The sequence below is a fragment of the Hypanus sabinus genome, chromosome 17 (genome assembly GCF_030144855.1).
Source record: "Hypanus sabinus isolate sHypSab1 chromosome 17, sHypSab1.hap1, whole genome shotgun sequence".
Taxonomy (NCBI): Eukaryota; Metazoa; Chordata; class Chondrichthyes; order Myliobatiformes; family Dasyatidae; genus Hypanus; species Hypanus sabinus.
The window spans coordinates 24,700,611-24,720,968 of record NC_082722.1 but is presented as its reverse complement, the minus strand read 5'-3'; the positions used below and the strand labels follow the sequence as shown (position 1 = coordinate 24,720,968).

General features: G+C 41.8%; 1 protein-coding gene across 3 annotated transcripts in view; it reads right to left on the bottom strand.

Moving 5' to 3' along the window:
- Positions 1–213: 213 nt before the first annotated feature.
- Positions 214–20,358, bottom strand: part of cpne2 (copine II) — a 251,142-nt gene continuing 230,997 nt past the window's right edge. For all 3 annotated transcript variants that reach the window (XM_059992684.1, XM_059992683.1, XM_059992685.1), the window contains 2 exons: positions 17,690–17,926; positions 214–732 (listed from right to left, as the gene is read on the bottom strand). In XM_059992684.1, the coding sequence (XP_059848667.1) occupies positions 625–732; positions 17,690–17,926 (345 nt within the window). In that variant the 3' untranslated portion in view covers positions 214–624. The remainder of the gene's footprint in view (positions 733–17,689; positions 17,927–20,358) is intronic.

Here is a 20,358-nt window from a genome sequence, read left to right as displayed (position 1 = left end):
TAGTCAGGTATATGGAGGAATTTAAGGTGGGGGGTTATATGGGAGGCAGGGTTTGAGGGTCGGCACAATATTGTGGGCCGAAGGGCCTGTAATGTGCTGTTACTATTCAATGTTCTACCATAGGTGAAAAGAGTTAAGCTCTGTACAATATAACTCACTGAACTTTCTCTTGTATTGCACATAATACAGGTAAAAAGAAATGTCCAATTGTAATATCTTGACAAAAGTACAGTTTATTTAATCATACGGACAATGTATACACAAAATGAGAGAATTTATCCCTTATCCTTTTTGCAAGTTGGTAATATTATTTTCAGTGTTTTGTTTAACAATTGAAAGAAAATCAGATATGTAACACCCAAAAATACAAAGATACATTCAATACTTTTAACAGTGGTGACAAGGAAAAGAGTTGACCACTTTTACTTAGTGTTAATCGTCATGCTTTTACAAAGCACCAGATTGTTCTTACAAACAAATTGAGTCGTTGAAATATTTTTTAAAAGCAATGGAAACAAAATGTTACAAATGTGCTATTTGCTGCAAAACATGCAGAGATTTTGTAAACATTTTCAGCTGGGCTGGTCAGGAGTCATGCAAGTTTGAAGGAAATCAGGTTTGGTGTTAGGCTGAATCAGGATTAACCGGTGGAAGGTTTCTTTGCTTGAAGTACTGAACAACTTGCTGGGGTAGTTCTGCTAGGACAGATTTGGCCAACGTTTCTTTAGGAGCCTGAATAACAGAGAGAAAAAGAAGAAAAAGGTTTAATCTTCGTCTATAAACTGCTAGTTAGCATTTGAAAAAGGACACAATATATAAAGGAATCCTCAGCTTGCATTGTTTCAAACTAATGTTAGTATTCATTGAGCATCTTTTGATGTATAAATACAAGAAATTCTGCAGGTGCTGGAAATCCAAAGCAACACACACAAAATGCTGGAGGAACTCAGCAGGTCAGGCAACATCTATGGAAATGAACAAGCGGTTGATGTTTCTGGCCAAGACCCTTCTTCAGGACTGGGAAAAGAAGGGGGAAGACCCCAGAATGAAAAAGGTGGAGGGATGAGAAGAAGGATAACTACAAAGTAAAAGGTAAAGCCACGTGGATGGAAAAGGCAAAGGGCTGGAGAGGAAGGAATCTGATAGGAGAGAAGAGTAGACCATAAGAGAAAGGGCAGGAGCAGGGGCACCAGGGGGAAGGTGATAGATGAGAAGAGGTGAGAGGCCAGAGTGGGGAACAGAAGAAGAGGGGAGGGTGAGGGAATTTTTTGTACTGGCAGGACAAATTGATATTTGTGCCTTCAGGTTCGAGTCTACCCAGAAGGAATATAGGGTGTTTCTCCTCTACTTTGAGGGTAGCCTCATCGTGACACAAGAGGAAGCCATGGACCAACACGTTGGAACAAAAATCAGAATTAAAATGTTTGGCCCCCAGGAAGTTCTGCTTTTGGCGGGCGGAGCGGAGGTGCTCAACAAGGGAGTCCCCTAATTTACGATGGGTCTCACCACCATAGAGGAGACCTCAGCAGGAGCACCAGATATAATAAACAACCCCACCTGATTTGTGTTGCCCCACTTGGACGGACTGTCCGGGACCCTGAATGAAGGTGAGGGAGGAGATGAATGGGCACTTTGGCTGTTTGCGGGGATAAATGCCAGGAGGGATGGATGGACAAGGGAATCACGGAGGGAGATATCCCTGTGGGAAGCAGAGAGTGGGGGTTGGGAAAGTTGTGTTTGGTGATAGGATCTCTTTGGAGATGGCAGAAGTTGCAGGAGAATGAAGTGTTGGATGTGGAGGCTCATGGGGTGGGAGGTCAGGACAGGAGGAACTTGATGTATAAAAATAGTCCACATGGTTTCTGATAAAGGAGCCATTACGGCATCTCATAGGGTTTGTTATAACATTAACTGAAAAACCTAAAAATCGTAAACTCCGTACATGATCAATTTATGTGAGGAATATAAGTTATTATACTCCTACATGGTTAACAACAAGCTCTTTCTGATTTAATATGATTTCTATCGGTTGAACATCTTTTATAAGAAGGGGTTCTGGAAACTCATCGGAAGCTGAGTGACTGACAATCAAGCTTGGAGAAACTGAAAAAGCAATATGTGAATGGTAGGTAACATTTGCCCAACTTAAACTTTTTGGGTTAAAGATATAAGTAGCTTAAAATAAGCTTAATGCAGGAAAGTCAACTTTAGGTCGATGGTACACAAATCAGTTTAATTTTTAAAGCTGAGTGACTAGTTACCATGGAGCAGTGGGAGAATTTGTATGTAATTGTTACTAAAAATGAGTGCATAGGTACAAATATTATTTTAAAAGGTAATGAAAAGTAGACCTTTATTCCAATAAGTATGGAATAAAAATTTGCAAGTGTGATGCTTCAGTTGTACAGAGCCTATTAGCAGACTGATCAGCCTAAGCACTGTACTGCAAAAGTTATACTGGCCTTGAAATAAAATTACACCAGGCTTCAGGAGATTAATTATAAAGAGTGCAAAAACTCAATTTATATTCTCACAAATGGTGGAAGTTGAGAGTCTACTAAATGGATATCACCAAAGGGAATAAAGAGCTTTTATAGTACAGTAATCTTCACGAGTGGCAAGATCTTACAATTGGAGCTTTGCCTTGCGACTTCTCTCAATGGCATTATCCACATACACTAGTAAAAATTTGAACGCTTCTCCCCGAACTCCTGTGGATACCATGCCAATGAAATCGACAGCCCTACAAAGAGGGAGCACAGGCTGTGAATTGGAACTTAGATTCAGTCATGACCCAACTGAATATTGAAATCAACCAGCAGGGCTAAATAGCCTGCCCGATACTATGTGCCAATAGCAATTATAATGAAGTGAATCTTTTGTTGTGCCATCATAAAAAGAAACATCAGCACAAATCAAAGTCCATTTAAAATATAAAGAACTGCTCCGTTCTTTAAAGAAAAGTGAGTAGCAGGTAGAAGACAGTCAATAAAAATACTGAAACATAAAATGGGTTTTAAAACAGGTTAAAAGAGAGAGAAATTTCCATAGCAGGAAACAGAGCAGAGGGATGCTTTAATTCTTTTAAATTATATTCTTGCATTTAATTACATTTCAAGATTAATATCGCAAAAAAATACACTGATTAGTCCCTGCAGCTCAGCTACTGAAGTTCTGGATTGCAGTTGCTGTGTTTGGATAGTTTTACATTAGCTGCGAGGACTATTTCTACTCTGGCAGCAAACTTGTTGGAGGTGAGGTGTAGCATTGCTGTAGGAAAGGATTGAATGGAACCTCGGAGCAACAATGCAGCCTCGTTCACTGCCGGTCTTCAGCTGAGACTGGCTTTGTTCTGGGTGTGTTGCTTATGGCATTAAAGAGTACAGCAGAGTACAGGCATTCAGTCCACAATATTTTAACCTACTTCAAGATTAATCCCACCCTTACCTCCCCCATGGCCCTCCATTTTTCTTTTATTCATATGCCTAAGAGCCTCTTGTATTCCTAATGTATCTGCCTCTATCACCACCCCAGCAGTGCATTCTACACTCCCACCTCTCTCTGTGTAAAAAACAAAACCTGCCTCTAACGTTCTCCCTATTTCTGCTCCAACACCTTAAAGTTATGTCCTTCCACCTTGGGAAAAAGTCTACGCCTCTTATCATCTTGTACACCTCTATCAAGTCGCCTCCTTTTCTCCAAGGAGAAAAACCATAGTTTGTCCAACTTATCCTCATAAGACATGCTCGGTTATCCAGGCAGTATCCTAGTAAATCTTTACTCACCCTCTCTATACCTTCCACATCTTCCTATAATGAGACTACAGAATTGAACACAATACTCCAAGCAACACACACAAAATGCTGGAGGAACTCAGCGGGTCAGGCAACAAAAAAAGTTGATGTTTCAGGCTGAGACCCCTCCTGCTGAAGGATCTCATCCCAAATCGTCGACTGTACTCTTTTTCATAGATGCTGCCTGGCCTGCTGAGTTCCTCCAGCATTTTGTGTGTGTTGCTTGGATTTCCAACGGTGCAGATTTTCTCTTGTTTGTGATTACAATACTCCAAGTGTGGTCTAACTAGAGCTTTACTGAGCTGCAACATTACCTTGTGGCTCTTGGACCAGATTCCCTGAATGATGAAGGCTAGTACACCATATGCCTCCTCAGCCACTCTTCCAAATTTCTCCTACAAGTTTGAGGGGTCGATGAACATGAACCCCAAGATCCCGCTGTTCCTCCATTCTGTTAAGAATCCTGGCCACTAACCCTGTATCCTGCCTTCATGTTTGACTTTCCAAAGTGAATCACTTCACACTTTTCCAGATTGAGATCCATCTACCACTTCTCAGCCCAGCTCTGCATTCTATCACTGTAAACCACAACAACCTTCTACATGATGCACACCACCACCAACCATCATGCCATCTGCAAACTTACTAACCCACCCTTCTACTTCTTCATATCCAAATCATTTATAAAAATCACAAAGAGCGGGGATCCCTGTGGAACAGCACTGGTCATTGGCCTCCAAGCAATATACACTCCATTTACTATCAGCCTCTGCCTTCTGTGGTCAAGCCAATTCTGTATCCGTACAGCCAGGTTTCCCAAGATCCCATGCCTCCTGATTTTCTGAATGAGCCTACCATGGGCAAATGCCTTAGGGAAATCCATATACAACACATCCAGTGCTCTGCCCTCACCTTTATCATTTGTCACTTCCTCAAAGAATTAGGATTGTGGCTTTCATGCCATCACAAAGTAATGGCATGATGGAAGTTGATTTCCGTGGGCAGCTTAAGGGAGTCAGGGTAATGCCAAACAAGCTAATTCTTGACAGCGATGCAAGTAGGTGTCTGGCATGCTTGTCTTCATTGGCTGGGGCACTGAATATAGATAAAACTGTCACGTTGGGGCTTTATAAACTTTTGCTTAGGCTGCAATTGAAATATTGTGTGCGATTCTGGTTCCCCCTAATACAGAAAAGAGGTAGAAACTTTGAAAGTGTACAGAAGAGATTTAACGTGATGCTGTGTGGATTAAAGGGGCAGGAAAGAGGAGAGATTGGATAATAAACCTGGATTATTGTTTGCTGGATTGCCAGAGGCTGAGGGGAAACCTAATGTAGATAGTCAAATCATTTTCTGAAGATAGAAATGTCACATATTGGAGCATATCCATTTAAGGTCAAAGACAGAAGTTTAAAGGAGATGTTTGGATCAAGTTCTTTAATTTGTACTGAAAGTGATACATACCTGGAATGTGCTACCAAGAATACTGGTGTAAGCAGATATGAAAGTCACATTTTAGGGGCGTTTACATATAGAAGCATGAACGTGCAGGGAATACACAGATATGGATCATGCGCAGGCAGAAGAGATTGAGTTTAATTTGGCATTGAGTTTGGTGTAGACAGCATGAGTTCAAGAGCTCAAACCTCTCTCTGGAAGACTCCTCTTCCTGTTAGGCTTTGCTGCCGAGGGTGTAGCCACCTTGTTCCTCCAGCTGTCGGTCTCTCTCCTGTCCTATCTCAGTCAGGGTAGTGGTGTCAGTGTCAGAGCATTACAGCACAGTACAGGTACTCCAGCCCAGAATGTTGTGCCAACCTTTTAACCTACTTCAAGATCAGTCTAACCCTTCCCTCCTCCAAAGCCCTTCATTTCTCTGTCATCCATGTGCCTATCTAAAAGTTTCTTAAATGTCTCTACCCACCACACTCTGTCTAAAAGAACTTACCATGGACGTTTCCCCTATACTTTACTCCAATCAGATCAGGCCCCCCCTGTACAGTACCAAAAGTTGGGTTCAAACCCAGGTTGCTGAGGCTGTGGAGCAGAAGAGGCTCTACTAGCTGCTCCACGATGCTGACAGAGGCAGTGGCTTACACACGATACCAGACGTAGGGCAAGTGACAAATAGCACAGTGTTGATCCGCGCCACAACTACCTGAACTGAAAACTGATTGACTCACAGAAGTGGGAAACAAGTTATTCCCACTGCCAATCAAAGAGTTCACATTCTAAAGTGATTACTGTTGTGCAGTGCTAGGATTGAGGGCATTCATGAGAGTAACTATTATACTCTAACTATTATCCCTTGGTGGATTTGCAGCTTAATATTGCTTCTGCTGACAGGCAAGATAATCCTCCCTTAAGGTGTTGGGGCCGGTGTCTAGTCGGAACCTTGTTTCTACAGCAGAGATGCTGCTTCATACAGCGGCAAAAAGTTTAGGCTTTCTTCACGTGTTGCCACTGCATTCATTCTTTGCAAAAACAGAAAATGAAATGTGTATTTTCACGTGGCAATTGATTGCAAAATCAGAGAATGTTCTAGTTTGCCTCTAATGTGCACGAGATTTAAGGAAGTCACAGCTCTGAATTTTGGTCCATGGAAGTGAGGTGAAGTAAACAAAACAAAGACATCTGACAGCATTAAGGCTGAAACATCACTCTTCTAGCCAGTGGCTACAGGATTAAATACTAGCAACAGTTCTGCATGTGCTTAGATTCAGCGGCTCGGCCAGAGGCTGAGATTTCTCTCATTTCCTGCATGGATGAAAACATTCTTGACCAAGATTGAGGACAGCAACAACATTCATGCAGTGACGTCCTTGGCTCTGCATGTCATAATCTTCCATCTCTAAATGCTTGAGTAGGTTGGAAATGTAGAAGGCAATAGAGTAATTGATTCGAGTGATTTCTTTTAAGAAGGAAAGTGCCCTTTGTTGATGAGGATTGTTGCTGTTATCTTTTGTCACTGCCACCAGTCTTTCATTCATTGAACCACAATCATGGTGCTTCAAATCAAGGTGAGATTGTGAATTGTAGAACAATTTACAGAATTCTGCACAACTGTAGAAAGAGTCCTGTTTGCTGAGCTAGAGTGATTCATGAGGTCAGTTATTGGATTCCAAAGTTAAGCATTATTCTCAACTGAAGTCACAAATGTCCTACATGACTCTACCAATTGTGTACAATTTCTTCTTACCCTCCTTGACCTCTGTCCTTTTCCCCACTAGCATCCAACAGCTGTTCAATGTCTACCGGATGCAATCGCTTCTTTCTATGCCACACAGTAACCTTGAAGTTCAATGTTCTGTATTTGCCAGAGCCCTCTCCTGCAGCACCCAAGGAAACACCAAGATTTGTTGAGTTTGTGCTGTTGGAGTTAATGAGGGGCAATCAGTTGATACATACAGTGGATTCTGGTTAATTGGACCATCAGCTAATCAGGGCAACCGCTTATTAGGGACAACTCTTAAAGAATAAAAACAAATAAAGAAAATAGCTGGGATTCCCTTCATGTATTTAGGACACTACGCCACTTAATTGGGGCAGGGGATTTAACAAACATTTTCTACCCAGTGTCATTTGTGTAAACTTATGTGGCCGGTAGATGCTACAACATGCTGAGAGCAAATAGTTTTTAAATAGCATTGAATGCATGTGTTTGTGTTCAAAAAGCGATGTTTTTTGTCATTTTACAATGAAGATGAAGATTAGGAAGATACAATCATTGAAACGGTTGTAGGAAAGCTGTCCATTATCTGCACTAGTGTCTGCAAATTTTTATTGCGTATAATGGATGAATTCCACAATTTTATAGTACTATGAATAATGTTCTCATTTGCTCAGTAGTTCACTTAAATGCACAATTTGTTACAATTTGTTTGTCTTTTTTTTATGCATTTTTAACTATTTTCATGAAACTTTGACTAATTGGGCAACCAATTGATTGGCCAAAATGTATTAATTCCGAAGTGTCTCAATTAACTGAAGTCCACTTTACCTTTTCTTTCAGTAGACCATTGATAAGGCATCATAACAGGCTACTAAAATTGGGAGCAATATATTGGGAGGACTGGGAATAGGCTAATGAACAGAGAACAGTGAGAATGAATGAGAAGTCGGTTTTGGTTTGCGAGGCTGTGGGTGGTAAGGTGCTTCAAAGAATTGGTACTGAGGCTTCAGCTGTTGACAATCCACATCAATAATTTGTATGGTAGGTTCAAATATAATACATATTTGCTAATGTCAGAAAGACAGGTAGTACTGAAGAGACTTCAATTTGCAATCCTGACAGGTAAAGTGAATGGGGAAGGACATGGCAGATAAAATATAATGTAGAAAAATGTGAGATTATACACCCTGAAAAAACCCCCAGAAAGACAGAGCACTTTTTAAATAGTGAGGACCTGAAAGGTGCCACTCGTTGGGGTCTCGGAGTACAGACCTACAGAGTAATCCGTAGGTCTAGCAGGCAATTAAAAAGGCAAATGGATTGATAGCCTCTAATGCAAGAATACTTAAATGCAACATACAATTTGCTCCAATGATATCAGACTCTGTGAAACCAGATCTGGAATATTGTGTAAGGAAGGATATAGTTGCAACAGAAGCTCACCATCTTGATTCCTGAGAATGGTTGGGTTGTGAGAGATTAAGCCAACTGGGTCTATAGCTCTGTTTAGATAACTGAGAGATGATGTTGTTGAAACAAGCAAAAGTCAAGGATATTGGCAGGGTGCATGCAGGAGTGATGCATCCTGCCAATCCTTCCTCTTTCTGGGGTGTCTGAAACAGGTTACAGTCTTGGATAGTCTCTTTCCCTGTCCAGGATAGACATTAGGAGAAACTTTTCACCCAGAATCTTTGGATTCCTCTACCCAAGAGGGCCAAGGAGGCTCAGTGGCTGAGTATATTCGAGACAAAGAGCAATATTAAGTTGATATTTGTGGTCAGAACATGAAAGTTCTGCTACGACCATGCTGAATGATGTGAGGCTGAATGGTCTACTCCTCCTTCCATTTCTTAATTTTTGATCCTCTTATATAAGTCATAATGACACTCATGTATTGAGAGAGTAGTTTCAAACATTTTCTATATACTTTTTTCATCTCTCAAGACTTTCACTCTCTCAATCAAGAGCAACTCTGGAGCATCTTTCTCAAATGTAGATGTCTGTGGAATTTCATCTCCATTACACTGCACATCTGCTTCACAGCAGCATGCAAGCTGAGATCCTAAGCAATGGGATTGCAACAGACACAGTCTCAAGCAGATCTTTGTCAGGCAAAGCCATGCCATCAATCTGAAGCTTTCTTTAGACTTTCTTACTGCAATGCTCCACCTTAACTCCAGCCAACTTTCTACTGGAAAGAGGCTAACTTACAGGACAAGTGAGAAACGGTTCAACCTGGATCACCTCCATTCCAGAACCAGCTTCAGCCAGTGACCATACAGGGCAACTCGAACCCAGCCGAAGCTCCCCGTCCCCGGCCATGGTGATCCTTGCCTTCCTGTGCACTTCTAACACCAAGAGTCTGCACAGTAGGTAACTCACAGCATTGGAGTTGTTCAGCCAATGCTGTCTTTGTGAAATCCACGAGAAGGATATGTGTCCCAATGCGACCTCTCAGGAGCAGGAGTGGGCCATCAGGCTCCTCAAAACTGCCAAATAATATGATCTTGATTGATCTACGCTGGCCTCAATTCTTCCTCTGTGTCAGAACCATCAATTTCCTCAATTTTTCAAATAGAGTCATAGAGCCCATTTAGTCTGTGATGAGATAGTTGCCTAATCCCATCAATCTGCACCTAGACTATTGCCCTCTATACCCCTTCAATCCATGTACTTATCCAAACAACTCTTAAATGTTGAAATCAAACCTGCCTCTCTACTTGCACTGACAGCTGATTCCACTCTCTCACTGCCCTAAGTGAAGAAGTTCTCCCCCATGTTCCCTGCAAGTATTTTACTTTTCACCCTTGACCTATAATCTTTAGTTAAAGTCTCACCCATCCTCAGTGTATTTATCCTGTCTATACATCTATCAAATCTCCCCTCATTCTCCTACACTCTAGGGAATAAAAGTCCTAATTTATTCAACCTTAACTGTAACTCAGGTCCTTTAACCCGAGCAACATCCTTGTAAATTTTCTTTGCACTCTTACAATCTTATTGATATTTTTTGTGTAGGTGAGTAAGCAGAACTGCATAAAAGACTCCAAATCTGGTCTCACCAACATCTTACACATCAATGTACATCCCACCTCCTGTACCCAATACTTTGATTTCTGAAGGCCAATGTGCCAAAAGCTCTCTTTACAATCCTATCTAGCTATGATTCCACTTTCAATGAATTATGGATCTGTATACCCAAATCCTTCTGTTCCACCACATTCCTCAGTGCCCTCATGTGTAAGTCCTACCCTGGTTTGTCCTCCCAAAGCGCAACACCACATACTTGTCTGCATTAAATTCCGTCTGCCACTTTTCATCCCAGCTGGTCCAGGTTCTGCTGCAAGCTTTGATACCCTTCCTTGCTGCCCACTACACAATCCCAAATTTGGTGTCATCTGCAAATTTGCTAATCCAGTTTACATTATCATCCAAAATTATTGATGAAGATGACAAACAAAAAAGGGGCCAGCACCAATCCCTGTGGCACGCCAATAGTCACAGACCATCTGTCAGAGAGGCAACCATCTATTAGCATTCTTGGCTCTCCTCCTAAGCCAATGTCAAACCCAATTTACTACCTGATGCTGAAAGTGGCTGAACCTTCTTAACCAACCTCCCTTGTAGGACCTTGGTAAAGGCCTTGCTAAAGTCCATATATAAAACATCCAATGCCTTTCCTTCACCAACATATTTGGGTAACTTCTTCAAAATCTCTATAAGGTTGGTTAGACACAACCTAAAATGCACAGAGCCATGTTGACTGTATCTAATCAGGGTAGTAATTTCTGGATTACTCTTGCCACACACTAGTGAGTATAGAAACAGAATGACTTGGCAGATAAATGCGTGGCTGAGAAGCTGGTGCAGGGGGCAAGGCTTCAGGTTCTTGGATCATTGGGATCTCTTCTGGGGGAGATATGACCAGTACAAAAGTGATGGGTTGCACCTGGACCAAGGGGGACCAATATTCCTGCGAGCAGGTTTGCTAGAGTTGTTAGGAGGGTTTAAACTAATTTGGGAAAAGGATGGGAACTGGAGTGAAGGGACTTGGGATTGGACAGATGGTAAAAAAATCAAAGATAGCATTTGGTCAGACTGTCAGGAAGGGCAAGCAGATAGTAGGACAAAATGGCAGCAGGTATCAGTGCATATATAGAGTATTCAAAATGTTATATCTCAATGCATGGAGTATAAGAAATAAGGTGGATGATCTTGTTGCACTATTAAAGGTATGATGTTGTGGCCATCTCTGAACTGTGGCTGAAGGATGACTGTAGTTGGAGCTGAATGTTGTACGTTGTATCAGAGGGATAGGAAGGTAGGCAGATGGGGTGGCATGGCTCTGCTGGTAAAAAATGGCATCAAATCAGTAGAAAGATGTGGCATAGGATTGGGAGATGTTGAATCCTTGTGGGTTGAGTTCACAAACTACAAGGGTAAAAGGCCCCTGATGGCAGTTATATATAGGCAATCCAACAGTAGCTGAGATGTGGACGATTACAACGGAAAATTGAAAAGGGGTGTCAAAAGGGAAATGTTATGATTGTCATGGAAGATTTCAATATGCAGGTCAATTGAGAAAATCAGGTTGGTAATGGATCTCAAGAGTGAGTTTGTTGATTGCTTCTTAGAGCAGTTTGTCATTGTCAGTGAGGGGATCAGCTATACTGGGTTGAGTGTTATGTAATGAACCGAAGGTGATTAGGGAGTTCAAGATAAAATAATCCTTAGGAGGCAGTGATCACAACATGAGAGAGGAGTTGTTCAAAGTAAATTGGCAGGAATGACAGCAGAGCAACAATGGCATCAGTTTCTGGGAAAAATGAGGAAGGTACAGAATAGATGTATTCCAAAAATGAAGAAGAACTCAAATGGCAGAATAGTACAACCATCAAAGCAAAAAAGAGGGCATACAACAAAGCAAAAATTAGTGGGAAGATTGGGAAGCTTTTAAAAACCTACAGAGAGCAACTAAAAGAGTCATTAGGAGGAAAAAGATGAAATATGAAAGCAAGCTAGCAAACAATATCAAAGTGGATAATAAAAGCTTCTTCAAGTGTGTGGAAAAAAATATGAGAGAGATGAGAGTGGATACAGGATCGCTGGAAAATGAGGCCAGGGGAATAATAATGGGGGACAAGGAGATGGCAGATGAACTTAATGAGTATTTTGCATTAGTCTTCACTACGGAAGACACTAGGCAGTGTTGCAGATGTTGAAGGGTGTGAGGGAAGAGAAGTCTGTGCAGTTACTATTACAAGGGAGATGGTGCTCAAAAAGCTGAAAGACCTTAAGGGTACATAAGTCACCTGAACCACATGAACTGCACCCTGGGGTTCTGAAAGAGGTAGCAGTAGAGATTGTGGAGGCATTCAAAAATCATTGGACCCTGGCATGGTGCCAGAGGACTGGAAAATTGCACTCCGCTCTTTAAGAGGAAGGAAGCAGAAAAGAAATTATAGACTGGTTATCCTGACCTCACTGGTTGGAAAGATGCTGGGAGTCAGTTATTAAGGATAAGGTTATGGAGTACTTGGAGACACAGGAAAAGGTAGGACAAAGTCAGCATGGTTTCCATAAGGGAAAATCTTGCCTAGAAAACCTATTGGAATTCTTTGAGAAGATTACAAGTAGGATCGGTAAAGGGGATGCAGTGGATGTTGTATATTTGGACTTTCAGAAGGCCTTTGACAAGGAGCCACACATGGGACTGCTTACCACATTAAGAGTCCATGGTACTACAGGAAAGTTACTGGCATGTTTAGAACTTTGGCTGATTGGTAAGAGGCAGTGAGTGGGAATAAAAGGACCCTTGTCTGTTTGGCTGCCAGTGACTAGTGGTGTTCCACAGAGGTCGGTGTTGGGACCGCTTCCTTTTATGCTGCATATCAATAATTTAGATGATGCAATAGATGGTTTTGTTACCAGGTTTCCAGATGATATGAAGATTGGTGAAGGGGCAGGTAGTGTTGAAGAAACAGGTAGGATGCAGAAGGACTTAGACAGATTAGGAGAATGGGCAAGAAAGTGGCAAATGAAATACAATGTTGGAAAATGCATGGTCATGCACTTTGGTAGTAGAAATAAATGTACAGACTGGGAAAAAAATTTCTAAACTGGGAAAAAAATCCAAAAATCTAGGATGTAAAGGGAATTGGGAGTCTTGTGCAGAACACCCTAAAGGTTAACTTGCAGGTTGAGTTGGTGGTGAAGAAGCCAAATGCAATATAACAGTCTCAAAATTGAAGGGTGTCCTCTTAGAACAGAGGTGAGGAGAATTTTTTTACCTAGAGGGTAGTGAATCTATGGAATGCTTTGCCAGAGACTGCTGTGGAGGCTATTTCCGTGGGTATATTTAAAGCGGAAATTGATAGTTTCCTGATCAGTCAGGGAATCAAAGGATATGGCAAGAAGGCAGGTGTATGGGGTCAAGATCTCTGAGGATCTAACCTGGTCCCAACATATCAATGCAGTTATAAGGAAGACTGCAGAACAGCGCTGGAGACACGTGGTAAGGTGTGCATTGAATAGGGTTGTGGGAGCGTTTATTGTTGTCCCTTTAGCAAAGAGCCGTGCCTGCCCATAGTCAAGGGGAGGCAGGTATCATAGTTACTTTTACCTTGCTTGTATGTGTACCTGTACTCTGTCCCCACACCGTTTTCCAATGTATTGTACTGCCGACATGACCTTTCCCACGCTCCTCTATTCTAAGCGCATTTGTGTGAATATTGTAGCCGCTTGTATTGTTCCCAAGCTTTTTCTCCCCTTGTAAATAAACTCCTTATTATTAGCACTGTGTGTCCAGAGTTCTCGCCTTTGAAACCCAAAGAATCTTTCTCATTTCCATCACAACAGCATCCTCCAATCCTGCAGCACCTCACCTTTAGCTAACATCTCTATAGGGCCCCTGTAATTTCTGGCCTTCCACAAGGTTGAAGGCAATGCCTTGTCAGGGCCCGGGGAGTTATCCACCCTAATTTGCAAGCACCTCCTCCTCTGCAACTCATATACAGTCCATGACCTCACTGTCTGTTTGTCTTAATTATATAGACTCCGTGTCCATCTCCTGAGTAAATACAGTTGTAAAAAAATCCAGTCAAGATCTCCCCCATCTCTTTCAGCTCCATAGATAACCATGCTGATTTTTAAGAAGACAAATTTTGTCCCTTGCTATCTTTTTGCTCTTAATATATCTGCAGAAGCCTTTGGAGTTCTTCACCTCGTCTTCAAGAGCAACGTAATACCTTCTTTTAGCTCTTCTGATTTCACTCTTAAATGTTCTCTTTCATTTCTTGCACTCAATTACCCCATTTGTTTCTTGCTGCCTACACTTTCTCCTCCTTCTTAACCAGGGTCTCAATATCTCTTGAAAACCAAAATTTCCTAAACTTGGTAGCCTTGCCTTTTAATCTGACAGGAACATACAAACCCTGTACTCTCAATACAGTGTACATCACTTTTGAGCACCTCCCACTTACCAAGCATCCCTTTTCCAGAAAATAATAAATCCCAATCTACACTTGCCAGAAACATTTCTGATGATCAAACTTGGCCTTTCTCCAATTTAGACCAGACCTATTGTTTTCCATAATTGTCTTGAAACTAACGGAACTATGATCACTCGATCCTAAGAGTTCCCCTAAATACATTTCTGTCACCTGCTCTATCTTCTTCCCTAATAGAAGTCCCAGTATTGTACTCTCCCTAGTTGGGACTTCTGTACAATCATTAAGGAAACTTTCTTGAACACATTTGACAAACTCTATCTCTTCCTGCCCTTTTACAGTATGGGAGTCCCAGTCAATATGAGTAAGGTTAAAATCACCTTCTATCACAACCTTTTTTTGGGCAATTTTCTGCTATCTCTCTACAATTTGTTCCTCTAAATCCTATGGACTATTGAATGGTCTAAATTATAATTCAATTAACCTGGTCATTCCTTTATTATTCCTCAATTCCACCCATATAGCCTCAGTAGATGAGCCCTCCAGTCTGCCCTGTCTGAGAATTGCCACGAAACTTCCACCCCTCCCCCTTTTAACCCCTCACTCTCTAAACACAACAGAACCCCAGACCATTGAGCTTCCAGTCCCACCCCTCTAGCAATCGAGTTTCACTAATGGCTACAATGTCATAACTCCACATGCTGATCCATCCTCTAAGCCTATCTACCTTACCAACAATACTCCTTGCATTGAAATAGATGCAACTCAAAACATTATTCCCACCATGCTCGACCTTCCAATTCCTATCTTTGTATGTAGGCTTAACATCTTTCCTCACAACCAGACTACTATCTTCCCTGGCACTCTGGGTCCCATCCCCCTGCAACCCTAGTTTACACTTTCCCCTCCAGCTCAGGTGCAAACTGTCCTGTCTGTACAGCTCCCTATTTATGGATATATATTAATTACAAATATCCTAATATTTAGATATCTATAAGGCAGGGGTGAATAATGATCTTTCAAGCAAGATATTTCTACACACAATCAGCCTTGTTGGGCCAATCACACCCAACACCAGGCTCCTGAAACAGACACTCTTTTCTGAGGTCCTGCAGGACAGCATCCCCACCATTTCACTGAATGCTTGGCTCAGATCTGACCAAAGTGGAGACATGGCATTGAAAACTTTGAGTCCATGTACCAGGACAAAAAGATGACAGAAGAGGTGTACCACCTAGTAACTTACCCACCTTCCTGTCCCAATCAGAACACACTTTACCATGAGAATCTCAATTATTGGTCGTGTTGCACTTGTTTGAATGGGATATAACAAGCAATCAGATGATCAATAATCTAATGGGAATGTATAGTAGATAGGGTGCATTTAATAACAGATTATGCCAGCTATTGTAATCTTAATGGGACCAACACGAAAATGAAGAGGGCAATTTGGGCTTCCAATGCAATGCACTTAAGTAGACCAGACTGGCCCTTGTTCTGAAGTGAACAGAAGGTACCTCTGGATGAGAGCTGCATTAACAGGAGTGTCTGAATAATCATTCAAAGAGCAACACGGCTCAGAAGAGGAGAGGCACTCACAATCATTGGAAACCAAAGCACCTCATTTGTGCCACGTTAGCATCATATTCTGAACTTGTCACACAATAATACAAGTGTAAAGATGCTTTGCCATGAGACTGTTCAAATTACCATAATTTATACTGACTGGGCTATAACCGACATCCAACAATTAAACTGACATTTACCATGGTGAGATCAGGGATTTGGACAACATGCTGTCAGGCATTACAGGAAATGACTCATTAATATACGGATAGTTGTGAATAAATCTGAGAAACAACATGAATTTAATAATGCAAGAATGATTGCAATATTTTACCAATAGCTTATTTACTGTATATTTAACTCTGGGAGATGGTAACTGACTAATTTGTCTCATGTAAAGAGGTTTACCTCTATAATAGTCCTTCAGTAATTTCACAATTGCTGGCAGAGACACAACTTTTCAATAACATCCGTTAGTCAGCTGTATGCCATCCTTTGTGAGGGGCAGTGAATAGTTACCCATACAGGTAGGTGGAGGGGCAGGTAGAGTTGCCGAAGCAGGGAGACTGCAGAAGGACTTCAATGGATTAGGAGAATGGGCAAAGAAGTAGCAAATGAAATGCAGTGTAGGGAAGTGTATGGACGTGCACTTTGGTGCAAGGAATAGAGACATAGGCTACTTTCTAAACCGGGAGCAAATTCAGAAAGCAGAGGTACAAAGGGACTTGGTGACCCTCGTGCAGGATTCCCTAAAGGTTAACTTGCAGGTTGAGTCAGTGGTAAGGAAGGTAAATGCAATGTTAAGATTGGTTTTGAGAGGACTAGAATATTAAAGCAAGGATGTCATGCTGAGGCTTTGTAAGGCATTGATCAGAGCACATTCGGAGTCTTTGTGCGCAGTTTTAGACTCCGTATCTGAGACGGGATGTGCTGGCACTGGGAAGGGCTGAGGATGATTTTGCTCCTGAGAGCATCGTCACCCTCATGAGAAAGACCCTGGGAATGAAAGGGTTAAAGGACGAGGCGTGTTTGATGGCTCTGGTCCTGTACTCGCTGGAGCTTAGAAGAACGAGGGAGATCTCATTGGGAAACCTACTTAATATTGAAAGGCCTAGATAGTGTGGATGTGGAGAGGATGTTTCCAAAAGTGGGAGAGATTAGGGGAATAGGCCACAGCCTCAGAATAGAATAGAATAAAAGGACATCCCTTTAGAACAGAAATGAGGAGGCCAAGTCATTGGGTATATTTAAAGTGGAAGTTGATAGGTGTGAAAGGGGAAAAGGCAGGAAAATGGGTTTGAGAGGGAAAATAACTCAGTCATGATAAAATGGTGGGCAGAGTCTGCTGCTATATCTTATGGTATTATGGAGCAGTGTGACACATGCATGCACTGATGTGGTGTCATCTCAGTTGCTGGATCTGTGGACAAGGATTTACAGTTTGATCTCTCTTTCATCCAGCCACAAGATGGTTCTCAATCTGCTGATCATTATGGGGAATCCTGAAAGGTGGGTGGATTATTGTGCATTGGCCAACGACCAAAGCAGAACTTACTACTTAACAGACTTTAATGAGGGAACTGCACAGAGTTGCTAGGAAGAGAATTGGATTTGATAGTCAACATGCATTGGCAAAACTACCTCCTCTAAAGCAGATTTAAGGCCTTGCTTCTCCCATTCAGATAACATGAACCATAAATAGAGAGACTTACCTTTCGAAATTCCCGGAATGGTACAAATTGTACAATATCCCGCGTGGCTTCTTCCCCAGTGTATGATCGTAAAACACTATTGTCTCCATCCAGGAACTCCATTGCAGCAAAGTCAGCATTTCCAACCCCTATGATGATGATGGACATGGGAAGCTTAGCTGCCTGCACAATAGCATGTCTAGTCTCATCCATGTCACTGATAACACCGTCTGTTATAATCAGGAGGATGAAGTATTGCTGTGAATAAACAGAGAAAATAAGATCTCCCTCAGTAACAACCAAAAGAAATTTCAATAGATAAACATTAAATTATACTTTAGAGGAAAAGGTCTGTGGGTCAGATGCACCATAAATGGGGATATCTCGTTGGGAATGTGCTTCAAGGTCAAAAGTGCATTTATATTAACAAATAAGAATCATAGAGCATTACAGCACAAAAACCCGAGGAGGACCAATATCCCTGCGGGCAGGTTTCCTAGAGCTGTTGGCGGGGGATGAGAACCAGAGTGATAGGGTTTACGATGGGCAGTTGGCATACAAGCAGTTGTAGTGTGTAGTGAGACTAAGGAAGGGCAGGCAGATGAGAGGGCAAAATCAGAGGGATGAGTTGAATTGTATCATCTGGACAAAATTGAAAAGGGTGACAAACATGGGGCTGAAGGCGTTATATTTGAATGCACACAGTATACAGAATAAGGAATATGATCTAGTGGTGCAGTTAGAGATTGGCAAGTACGATGGTTATGGTTATCACTGAGTCGTGGCTGAAAGAAGGTCATAGTTGGGAGCTTAACATCCAAGGATACACTTCGTATCGATAGGACAAGCAGGTAGGCAGACGGGGTGGGACAATCAAATCCTTAGAAAGAGGTGAGATAGGATTGGAAGATGTAGAATCCTTGTGAGTAGAGTTAAGAAACTGCAAGGGTAAGAGGGTAAGAGGGTACCATGGTGACATAGTGATTAGTGCAACACCGTTACAGCTCAGGGCGCCGGAATTTGGAGTTCATTCTCAGCATCCTCCGTGAGGAGTTGGTATGTGGAATATGTGGGTTTCCTCTGGGTGCTACGCTTTCCACCCACGGTTCAAAGACGTACCGGTTAGTAGGTCAATTGGTAATTGTAAATTGTCCCATGATCAGGCTATGGTTTGCTGAGAATGAAGCTCGAAGGGCTGGAAGTGCCTACTTCGTGCTGTATCTCTAAATAAAAATACAATAAGACTCAGGTGGGAGTTATATATAGCCTCCAAACAGTAGCCAGAATGTGGGATACAAACTAAAATGGGAGATAGCAAAGGCATGTAAAAAGAGCAATGTGCAGGTAGATTGGGAACATCAGGTTGGTGCTGGATTTCAAGAGGGGGTATTCGTACGATGCCCACGGGATGGCTTTTCAGAGCAGCTCATTGTTGAGCCCACTCGGGGAAAGGGAATTCTGGACTGGGTGTTGTGTAGTGAACTGGATTTGATTAGGGAGCTTAAGGTAAAGGAACCCTGGGGAGATGGTGATCATAATAAAGTATTTGCCCTTCAGTTTGAGGGGGAGAAGATAACGTCAGATGTATCAGTATTATAGTGGGAGCAAAGGAATTAGAGGCAGGAGAGAGGAGTTGGTCAAATATGATTGGTAGAGGACACTAGCAGTGATGACAGCAGAACAACAATGGCTGGAGTTTCTGGGGGCAATTTGGAAGGTGCAAGATAGATACATCCCAAAGATGAAGAAGTATTCTAAAGTGAGGATGAGGCAACTGTGGCTGCCTAGGGAAGTCACAGACAGTACAAAAGCAAAAGACAGACATAATATAACAAAAATTAGTGAGAAGTTAGAGGATTTTAAAAACCAATAGAAGGCAACTAAAAAAAAACATAAAGAAAGAAAAGATGAAATATGAAAGAAAGTTAGCCAATACTATAAAAAGGGATACTAAAAGTTTTTTCAGATATATAACACGTTAAGAAGAGGCAAGAGTGCATATTGGATTGCTGGAAGATGACACTGGATAGTTAGTAATGGGGGCAAAGAAATGATAGATCAACAATGAGTATTTTGCATCAGTCTACACTATGAAGACACCAGCAGTATGCCAGAAATTCAAGAGTGTCAGGAGGCAGAAGTGAGAAGGTGGTGCTTGGGAAGTTGAAAGGTTTGAAAGTAGTTAAGTCACATAGACCAGATGGATTTCACCCCAGAAAGGAGAGGCTGAAGTGATTGTGGAGATATTAGTGATGATCTTTCAAGAGTCACTAGATTCTGGAATAGATCCGGAGGACTAGAATATTGCAAATGTCACTCCACTCTTTAAGAAGGGAAAATTATAGGCCGGTTAGCCTGACCTCAGAGGTTGGGAAGATATTAGAGTCCATCATTAAATATGAGGTCTTACATTACTTGGACACACATGATGAAATAGGCCGTAGTCAGCATAGTTTCCTCAAGTAGAAATCTTGCCTGTCAAATCTGTTGGAATTCTTTGAGGAAATAACAGGCAGTTTCGTGAAAGGAGAGTCAACAGATGTTGAGTTGGATTTTCAGGAGGCCTTTGATAAAGTGCCACACATGAGCCTGCTTAACAAGGTATTACAGGCCCATGGTATTACAGGAAATAAGCTAACATTTATAGAAGTTGGCTGACTGGCAGGGGAATAAAGGAGGCCTTTTCTGGT